At 42.9% G+C, this 11,011-nt stretch overlaps 1 protein-coding gene across 1 annotated transcript; it reads left to right on the forward strand.

Annotated features, from left to right (window-relative positions):
- Window positions 1-1,811: 1,811 nt before the first annotated feature.
- Window positions 1,812-9,412, forward strand: LOC311196371 (borealin-2-like; the record flags this gene model as incomplete). The annotated part of the gene is made up of 10 exons (XM_084269919.1): window positions 1,812-1,941; window positions 2,606-2,734; window positions 3,714-3,754; window positions 4,073-4,133; window positions 4,805-4,872; window positions 5,623-5,690; window positions 7,020-7,058; window positions 8,089-8,221; window positions 8,446-8,532; window positions 9,311-9,412. 10 exons carry the CDS (start codon window positions 1,812-1,814, stop codon window positions 9,356-9,358), a joined length of 804 nt encoding a protein of 267 aa, XP_084126045.1. The 3' UTR covers window positions 9,359-9,412.
- Window positions 9,413-11,011: the final 1,599 nt, after the last annotated feature.

The raw sequence follows: 11,011 nt of genomic DNA on the forward strand, positions 1-11,011 counted from the left end.
AGCAACAGTTGCTGGATTGCACCATGAGGCATTTAATTTCATGTACAATTACTTTAATCCCTGTACCAGATCATTATTTTTTTGCATCACTCCAATGTAGGGACTTAAAATTTATCAAACTTGTTACAAAAATCTATTCCCTACCATCACAGAACCATACCCAGAGATGTTTTATGTTCATAGTTAATTTTATCTGTTGCAACCAGGAGTTAAGCAAGCCAGACTTCTTTCTTCATGGAGAGGATCAATCAGTCAGTTAAGGCTGATCAACTGTAGCCTGAAAGACTTGGGGGGGGGATTGATTAGGATTGTTAGTTGTTTCCTTTTTAAAAGGCTTCTTACACAGCTTGTGTAAGTTGAACTTAGCAACACAATCTTGTCTTTTCACAGTGACAGCTCAGAATGACTTTAGTGGTGTTTGTTTGGTAATTCAAAAGAACATGAAGTTCAGAGAAAGGGAGGCTAGTCCTGCTTCCCTAAATACATAAGTATATACTAGTACCACTAAAAAAAAAAGAAAAAAAAAAGCAGAAGCAGGCTATTCTCTTCTTTGTATCAGGTGTTTTCTGGAGCAAACATGTACCTGTTTTGTGTGCAGTAGGTTTGTTGTTTTACAAACAAGAACATGGTCTGATACTGAATGGTTATATTGTATTGTCAGTCAGATTTTTTACAGCGTTACTGAACAAGATAGGCTGCCCGATCTGGATCAGTAGATAAGGATACTGTCCCAGGTAGATGATACAGAAAAGCTACCCAGTTCAGACAGCTTACCACATTGATTACTTACAATGTTTGAAAACCACCAGTATTTTAAAACAATATCTAAATTCCTTTTTATACAGCTCTTTAGTCAACAGAGAACACAGGTTTGATCATTTGTACAAAACTTGAGACACTGATAACCAGTGCGATATTTTTATTTGGATGCATGTAAGATACTAAGTTTCAGCAAGGATTCCTACTTTTAAGGATATAGCTTTGAATGTTTTTATATATTCAATAATACATGTAGTCATGGCTCTCTAATGTTCCATGTTTTTCCTTGTTCATTACGTCTCTCTTCACTTGATTAGAATTTACACAACCTGTAACCATTCACATCAAGCAGAACAGATTGTTCACTCTGCTAGCTTTGAAGCACTGCATATCCTGCACAGTGAACAGCAGGGAAATAGCTAAAACCAAACCCTGGCTCTGAAATAGGCTGTTCTTCCTACACAGCAAAAAGGCTTCCCAGCTCCTGCCCGAGCCCTGGCAGCACAGCTGCTGCCTGCCCCAGGCCCTGGGCCTGCATTCAATCCCCCCAGTGCCGCTTACTACTCACCTACGGCTTGAACCCGGTCATCTGCCCCACCGCAGCTCTTCACATGCCGAGGTCAGCAGCAGCCACTTCAAAGCAATTAATAAAACCTAATTAATTTTGTTCCACCAGAAAAAAAGCACGCGTTTGTGTATATGTGTGTGTGTATGAGTCTGCCCTGCCCCTGTCAGAAGGTGAGGGCCCCAGCTTTGCGCTTGCCCAGCTGTGCCCAAGCCCGCTTCCCGCTCCCTTTTCCCTCTCTCCTGACAGAAGATGCCGAGGGTTCCAGGATGCCCTCCCCCCGCCCTGCCCAGCTGCTCCTGGCCCACAGACCGGAGCCTCGAGGGCCGCTCCCTCCCACAGCCCCTCACGGGGAGCCGCGACGGCTCGCTCCCGCCGCCCCGGAGGGTGTGTCCGCCCGGGCCCGGGAGAGGAGGAGGAGAAGCCCCCGCTCTTACAAAAGCTTGCCGGGCGAGGAGCAGCGTGTTCGCTTTGCGGGGCGTCAGCCATGTCCCTGAGGAAGTCTGCGGGCAAGCGGCGCAGCACCGACTCGGGTGTGGAGCCCGACCGCGGGGCGCTCTCCCAGGAGAAGAAGGATCAGCGCATCGCGCTCTTCCTCAGCGACTTCGACCAGCAGGGTAGGCGCGACGGCCTCAGGGCTTTCGCTGGTGTTGAGGCGGCTGTTGGCGCGCTTGGCGCTAGCGAGCACCATGGCGGTACCGCTGTTGCCCGGCCTGCCCGGAGCGGAGGGAGCAGCGGCTCCCGGCCAGGAGAGGCTCCGCGGTGCCGCTGGGGTGAGGCGGGCGGCGGGGAGATGGGAACCGCTCGCCCGTCTCGTGAGGGCGCCTGCCCTGGCGCCCTGCCGCTCCAGGAGGGGGTGCCCTAGCGGCCGCCGGGGCGAGCGGGCCTTAGCGCCTGGCGCTGCCTGCTGGAGCCCCTTAGGCCCCCTCATGGCGGGTGGGCGTGGGGCGGCTCCGCGCCCTGCTCCGCTCTGCTGCCCCTCTGGTCCCCCCGGCCCTGCTCAGCTCTGCTGCCCCTGCGGCCCCGCCCGCCATCCCTCCTCACCCCGCCGCCCTGCCCGCTTAGCTGTGGGCCGGGGGAGCGGCTGCTGGAGCCGGCAGCCCTTGTGTTTCTCGTCAGCCGAAGGAGGGAGGGCCTGGTGGCGGTTCCCAGCCGCTCTGACTCCCGAGTCCGGTTGTTCTGGATAAAACGGTATTTTAGCATTATTTTATGCGGCCTACCAGTCCTTATACTTGGAAATAAGTAACATGTACGGCACTGAAAGCCTGCTTTGTTTTAAAGCCAAGGAAAGCATCCAGGAAATGAAGAAAGAGCTTGATGCGCTTCTGCAAACAGCCGAGAAGGCGTTTACGGTGGAGCTGCTGAAGATGCCTGTTGCCATCAGGAAAATGAAAAGGAAGGACTTGCTTAGTAAGTGTGTGTGGGCTTGTGCTTGTGAGGAGGGACGCAGACATGGTTACTGTGTGAGGCACCCCCTCCTCATGTGAGAACCTGGTGACTCTGGAAGGTGCTTTGTGCCCTTGTGAGCTGTGAGGCTGCTGGTGCTCAGCACTTGTTGGGTAGGCTGACGTGTGTACCGCAGGCTACAGAACTAGTAGGTAACAGTGCAGAGTCTGGAGCCGCCTTCTTTTTTGTGTGATATTAAGTTATCTTGCTCAAAGCCTGAAGAGACAAGGAATAATTACAACTGGAAAATGTAAATTACAGCATGGAAAACGTAAGCGCTTCTTTCCATGTGAATCTGTTCGTCCTTGCCACAGACACTATTTTGTCCTTCTCGTAATTTGAAGCCTTTTACTTCTGAACCTTTCTCAGCCAGCCACTTACCTGTGATGGCAAGCAAACAAGTTTAATTTTAACCTCACACTTATGTAGTAGTTCAAGCTGTGGTGTACAGTCAGCTTCACATGTACATTCTGGTGAGAACTGATGCTCCTGGAGTCTACATGGCAGCTGGAAATTGCAGGGACTGCACAAAGATCAAGCCTAAGACTCTTGAAGACACTGTTTGCTGTAAGCCTTTTCTGGGTACGTATTTCAGTGTCTTACCTGAAAACTTCAGCCCAAAAGCATTAGCTTTCAGCAGCGCAATGTATGGAGTTTTTTTCTTACTTGAATTCAGGTTTTATGTTGCATGACTACACTAAGTATCCTTTCAAAGAGTAAACATGCTGAGGTGGCCTGAGATTTTCATTGTTGTTTTGTAGGAGAGACTGTACTACAACACTTCAGTCTTGTTCAAATGCAACATATATGCTAGCTAAGGTTACCTGCTTGTGCAATTGTAATCCGGAATTACTTGTTCAGCTTCATACCCTGTAAGATAAGAGCCTGCAGATAATAATTATGCAAGTGATAGTATATAAACAAGCTATACTTTGAGTTACAGATTTGCAAGGAGGGGAGGAAGTGGCTCTTGCTGCTGCAGTGGTAAGTGTGTGTTTACAAACTTTATCGCGGATTACAGAATAAAGTCTTCTTTCCCTGAGAGAATGTCTGAAAACATTTCAGACAAATTATTTTGTTTGGCTGTCTTGTTCATAGGTGATATGAAATGGCTAAGCGGTAGCTATGTGCAGTTATGAAAGCTTCTGCAGGCAGATATTTTTGAAAAACAAACTGGTATTTAGCCAATCCACTTCTGTCACTTCTTTTACGCCCGTTTAGTTCACAGCTTTTTGTGGAATAATAGGTATTTACTGGGCAAAATCTGTTGACTTTCCTCTTTTGGATAAACACTTTTTTTAGACTGACTGCTCTCTTGAAGACATACCAAACCCAAAACTGATGAGGACCAACAGCAAAAAAGGCAAGTCAATCCATTAGTGTACAGCTTGGTTCTTAAATGTTCTTTGTTTACGGGTTTGAACTGAGCATTTGTAAAGGGATTATTCAGCCTAGATAATACAAGAGGGAGAAGTGTGTGTCCAGAAGTATAACATAGAGGTTCCCCCCAGCACTCACTGTGGAGGATCATGAGTGATGCTACTGTTGAGGTACTTTAAAATACAAGATAGGAGTTCCTACCCTTTAGATTTATCACTGAAAATGGCAAGAAGAGACAGACTTAAGTGGCTTGTCAGTGCCTTACACTGTAACAGAGTAGCTAGGAAAGTCGCCCCTCTTTTCTCACAGGTTCCCCTTTGGCTTCCTGCCCACTGAGGTTTGTCAGGAAAATTCCATTCCTCTTCAAACTCTGAAATATGCCATCAGGAGGGCACTGCCACAGAAATGTAATTTTATTTTGTCTTGGGGGTTGAAAGGTTATCTAGTGTCTCTTAACTGTCATGTGTGTCGCGGTGTCTGTGACGAAGACACAGAGTTTGCTTTGCACTCTGTCCCAGGTGAATGACCATGGGACAGCAGAACTGCCACATAGCTGTCAGTGGGTAAACAGCCTTCAACCCAATGAGTATGAACTGGTGTGTTGTGCTCCTTTGTGAGATTTTTATTTTCCTTGTCTTTCTAATCCATTTCCAGTTAAGATAACTACCATTGTTGAATATGGAGATGCCAAGCATATTTCTGCAACAAAAATATCTAAAAAAGTAAGTTTACTCTAAACAAACATTAAGGGTTTAGTCAGTTCTGACCTGCTATGAACCCTGCTAGATGTGGAGGCCAGTGACCTGCTGTTTGTTTAAAAAAAAATCAGTTGTGATAAATTCAATATATTGTAAATGAAGCAAGGCTAAATTGCATACTAAATTAATTCCTTAACAAAATACGGTACCTGCGCTTCTGGTAACAGGTTCACCCCGACTTGCAAATACTGGCAGAGCTGTTCTATTGAGTGGTTTGAGGAATCACTTTTTGTTAAAACTTCTAAAAAGACTTTCCACTTCCTGATATGCTACATGCTTTTCTTTATTTGATTGACTTTTGTATTCTTGTCCACCTTGATCTCTGAATCAAATAGCCCAGGTGTATTAACTGTACCACTTCAGCCCATCTTGGTGATGCTGTGCCTCAGCCAGACACTGAAGTATGTACCAAGATGACAATAAAGGCAAAGATTGTATGTGGAGTTACAGGCATTATTTATAAGAGGGCTTACAAGTTGGAAGGGTGTATATTAGAAAGGTGAGTGGTTGTACAGAACTTAATATGAACAAATGCATTTGGGCATGATTCGTATGTATGTCGAGTTATATAAAAGGCAGCACTATGGGGCTTAACTGGTTTTGATGGGGTTTTATGCAACAGGGGTTTCTTACCCTATTTTTCCCTGGAAATATCTATGACTTTACCTTACAATGCCACTTCTTTTAATTGCATTCTTACATATACATTTTCAGGTTTCCAAAACAAAGTCGCTGGTTTCATTGGCCTCTGGTTTAAATAGCAAACTGAACTCTCTTTCTAGGTAAGAGGGCCCCTTGATAGCTTATCTAACTCATCTGAACATGTGAATGCTGAATAAAGTTATTTTCAAATAAAGTAGGTGAGATGTGAGCCCAGTAAGAATGCAACTGATAAATATGCCTTCCATAATGTGAGTCAGGTGCACTGTAGTGATGTAATCCCTGAACAAAAAAACCCCACCAGCAGCTGATGAAGGTGTATAGTTGTGTGTATCTCTCACTGAATGGTGCACAGGTTTCCAAACACGGCCTAATGGGAGAGTGTGTAAGGGAAACATCTTTGTTGCTCCATTGGGACTCACGACCTGTTGGGTAATAATTGCGCCCTCATATATAGCTGCAAGGGAAATACACACTTGCAAGAACACCTAGAGCTACTTACAGTCATGATGCACCAAATTCAAGTCTTGCTATAAAAATATAACTAATTAAAAAATATTGGTGGATATCTGCATGACTTTTATTGAAGAAGCTCCTGCTACACCTACAGCTCCGGTGTGCACACTTCTACCCACTAGCACTTATTTATTTTGAATACTCCAGTTGTCTTCAGAGAAATACAATTTAAATAATGTAGCAGTATTTAATGTACCTTAAAGAAGTTTTTAAAAGGTCTTAGCCAGGTTTAATTACTTTCAGATTATAAAATTTCTGTCTCCCTAAATTAAACTAGAGAAGGCTGCTTTGTCTGGGGAAGTCTTAACTTCTTGGTCGTTCAAGGCTGCTTCTATTCAAGTACACTTAACACTGGGCCAAAACCACGTGCCCTTACAGTATCTCCAAAATGTGTGTGGGAAAAGTAAGACAAGAGAGTGAGTAAAATAGTTGTCATTATGATTTCTGTGTACCAAGCTAAAATGCAAAACTGTGTAAAAAAAAAAAAAAACCCACACCCACAAAAACCGAAGTTGCCTGGATTCAGGACCCCACACAGGACAACTCTCCTGACAACTCATCTAGAAAAATTAATTCCTGCTGAAAAAGGAGCTTCCCAAGAAACATTTTTCATGCTCAAATAGAGAACTGTGAATGCTTCCTTAATTATACTCAACTTTGGGTTTGTAGCCCTCTCATCTACGAAGTAAACGATCCTTTCATTCCCCTATGGTGCAGGACCCATTATATCATGCCTACCTCAGGAGGGCTTCACATGCACATATATTAGATCTGTCATGGACCATTTAAACATTCAATTTTCATTCTAACTAAAACTCTACAGTAGAAGTAGCTGAGGAGAAAATTAACTAATAAACTAACAAAAAAATATTTTTAAGGTCTAGTTACTCTACCTCAGCTGTGACGGAGGCCGGTAAGACTCTTGCTGATTGCAGTGCCACAAACATCAGAGCCACACCAAAGTTATCTAAAAGGTAAGGGTGTTTTTGGTTTGTTCTTACTTTTGTTAAACACAAAGACACTATATATCTCCACTGATATCAGTCTAGATATTAATATATCATTGATCTAGATTTAATCGATTTTTGTGGTCTATCACTAAGTTTGCTAGTGGGAATGTAAGCCAGTCACACCTCCTACTTTGAGTGTGAGTTTTAACTTAGGATCTTAAGGAGGTACAGGATTTGATTTCATAACAAAGCCAGCTTAAAAAACCCCAGACAGAGTGTAAACTCTGCTCCCAGGCACTGGTGTTCAGCGGTGTAGTCTACAGTGTAAAATAATTCAGAGAGTACAAGCTTGATTAAAACAAAATAAATTAACTGTTCAGTATGCAAAGAAATGTTTGTCAAGGTTTTCAGTTGCTGGCATTCTCCATCCACTACAGTTAGATTGTGGCATAAGTCATCAGCTGAAGTGAGGGGGTGAAACTTAGATGGGTCATGAAACCTGCAAGTGCTGTAGTTTCACCTTGGCCTGCTGTAAGTTTCAGAAGCTTGTTTCCATGTGGAAGATACCAGTATCTTGGGTTTATGAAGTGGAATACAAACAACTGTATCATGGAAGATGGTCAGGAATTTTGTATAGCATCAGGCATGCCCTGTACCTCCAAGAGCTAGCAGTTTTGTTATGTTTTGGGATCTCCCTCTGGAGCAGACATCTTATCTCAACACTCAAGGCATGAAGTTTTCTTTCCCAGGCTGTAAGCTGATACTTGGTGAGCAGATGTTATTGAGTGGTCAAAACATCAGGGTGCTCACTGGGCTGGACACTGGCTGAGAGGGTTACTGCAGTGTTTCAGGGTCATGCCGTGGTACCTAGTGGTGCTAGGAAATGTTGCTGATGGTTGGGTTTCCTGTAGTCTTCTGGTAGAACTGCAAAAATTTAAACATGATTGCTGTTTTGTTAGGTATGCTTGCTGCTAATTGCATCTGTTTTGTGCTTGAAAATGTCCTGTGTGGTGTAGGTAGTTAACCTCAGAGTAAAATCTTTATTGTATTCTAGTGCTGGACGGAAACAGACTGTCTCAAACACTCTACCTACCAGAGGCAGAGCTCAAGGCATGTTACTAAGGAGTAAATCCATACCCCAAGATAAAACCATTCCATTTGTAAACATTCCCCTGGCTGATGGACAGGTATCAAACTTCTTAAAATTTTCAACTTCCAGTAGCTGATAAACTGTAAATAGTCTGATAGGGGCAGCAAAAGCTATTCCTAAAGGAGTTGCTGCTACAAAGAGAAAAGCAGCTAATGAAGTGCTGCAGTGCAGCAGGGCAGCATGTGACTTTTGGGAAAGCTGGCCATGCAAGAAAAAACCTTCATAAGTTTTTATCTTAAAGCTGTTTCTCCTTGTGTTTAGACACTCTGTACAGCTGGTGGAGACCTCCACAATATTGATGTGCAACTACTAAATCAAGATACAGTACAGCATATTCACAACTTAGTGGTAAGCTTAAACTAGTTGGCATAAAGACATCTAGTCTCAGAATCTCATGTGAAATAGTGTCATGAAAGCCAGTTTCAAGTGCTTTAACACTTCAAAGGTTAAACTTAAATTGGTTGCTGCAAGTTAGAGGGGGGACTAGGACAAAGGAGAAAGAGGGAGAGAAGAACTGCTGCACAGATAATGTAAATGCAGTTAAGCAGGTGCAGTTTGCTTGTGGGCAACAGAAACATAAACTCTTCCTTCTAGATTGCTCTGGTGTCTCCTACTACATGAACAAACTGCCCTTCTCTCTCTTTTATTGACAAAGGTTCATAAAGCTCCAGCTAAGTTTCAATGCTTGCTGTAATCTCTCTATTGTGTCCCTTGCTGAGTAAGAACTATGCTCCTGTTAATTCTCTGCTGCAATTGAGCAATAATCGCCTTACCTTTGGTTCAGGGAGGTAAATTGTTTGCAAGCAGCATGAAGTTAAACAGAATTTTATATCATGTAGTGCCTGAATCTCCTGAAGCTGAGGGTATCTGGGCTTTTGGGTGAAGAAATGTGCACCACTAGAAATCTATGTAGACATAATAATTATCATTTCAGTCTTGCAGGTATTTAGAATTGAAGGCAGTTATGAGTTAAATAGAGGTCTGCAAGTTGATTTGTGTCTTTCAAAGTGGCCCTGCCTCTGTAGGCAGACACTGTGGGAACTGGTTGCTTGCTTCCTTTAGCAAGTCCCTCTGCTTCCATGGGGTAACTGGTTTGTTTTTTTTGTTTTTTCCCCCCCTTCCTTAGAGCGAGCTGACTGTACTGTGTGGAAAGGCAACAGCTAAACCAAGTTAATGGAACCATCTTGTGCTGACCAAATCTTTGTGACAGCCCTTGCTTGCTGCCTCTGAAGCATTTAAAGAATGTTTATAATAACTTAATAAAGCTGTATACTGACCAGTAAATGTTTTTACATAAAGCACAGTGTGAGTGATGTGTATGTTATCCTTCACAGACATAATGTGTATTTAATAAACTCGAAAAAAAAATTTTGCTTTTCCAGGTGATTGATTAAAAGGCTTAGGCCACAGTGAAATGAACAGTAGTAGGTTAGACATAGGACCTATCAACTCCAGTATTCTAAATAGCATTAGAGATCTCTTCATTGCCTTTGTTTGGTGTAGTGTTGGTTTTTAACTCTTCTTTAGCCTTCCCACTGTCCATCTCCTTGAATCTAACTGGACTTAAGCAGAAGTGCAAGTTTCTAAATTCTTAAAATGCTTTTTAAGGCACATAACCTCAGTTGGGGTGGTGTGTTTAAATGTGACACAGGAATAACATGTATTACCAGGCTTGTGCTGTGATGACAATAACATGCAAGATAACAAGTAATAACCAGGAGTTACTGTAACTTGTGCTGTCAACCCAGTTGTTCTAGTTCTTAGATATTTAAGTAAAAGCCTTTCTTAACAGCTTCCCCCAAAAAAGCTGCTGTTTCGGTGTGGGTGCTTTAGTATTTTTAGAGCTTGAGGATGTACTTGGTTTTTACTCTGCCAGGGTGCCTTCACTTGAAGTGTTTTCACTGTGGTAAAGGAGGATATGAAAGCCTCCTACGGTCTTTAAGCAAAAATGGTAGTTTAAGAATAAAATTTAGCAAGTCTTATGAACTCCATTAAATTTTCTAAAAGGTATACAATTAAATGCCCTACATCTGCTTTGTAGTGATTGTTTAAACTTCATTCTTGCATCAGCCTATGGCTGAAGTGGAAGGTTAGGGGTTAATACATATGTTTTTATGTATTAACTCATACAGTAGGGGTTAATGTATATTCCTATTCCATCCTAGTTGAAATGGCTGAGAATATGCTGGGTGTTAGCAGAAGCCTTTGCCATGTTTCATTTTTTCAAGCAGCAGTAATTCTTCCAGGGATGCACTATACCACTAACTAACAAATACATATTGGCTGCAAACACCTCAGCCAGTTGAACAGTCACAAAGACAGGTAAGACTTTTCTGAGAGTCAGATTTAGTCACTCTAAGTACAGAAAGACATGTCAAAATAAGCTAGACAACTGCCTGAGGTTTTATCCTTTTACCTTCCTGAGGCTAATGCTAAAGACTTTTAAAAAGCATCAACTAGAAACAGATCCTCACACACTTCTGGTGATCACTTCTTCCTCACTAACCTACAGAACAGTTGTCTGTTGACAGTACCACCTTGAACACATACCTAAGTTGCAGCTCTTGCTTACTAAGCACACTCAACTAAAGTTTATTTGATTACCTGTAAGACACTGGCACAGTTAAAGGACCAAATGTGACGGTCCTAAAAACATCTGTTTAGCATTACATTTTGGTAAACTACTGTTACTTTTATTAAAACCAAGACAATAGACTCTGAATGTGTAGTGTAGAAAAACAACCTTGTAAAAGGGTACTTTTACTGGAGGAGAGAACAGCACCTCTGAACTAGTCACCACTCATTGAAAGATGCTGCTGTGATGAGC

The sequence above is a fragment of the Gallinula chloropus genome (genome assembly GCF_964237585.1).
Source record: "Gallinula chloropus genome assembly, chromosome: 13".
Classification (NCBI taxonomy): domain Eukaryota; kingdom Metazoa; phylum Chordata; class Aves; order Gruiformes; family Rallidae; genus Gallinula; species Gallinula chloropus.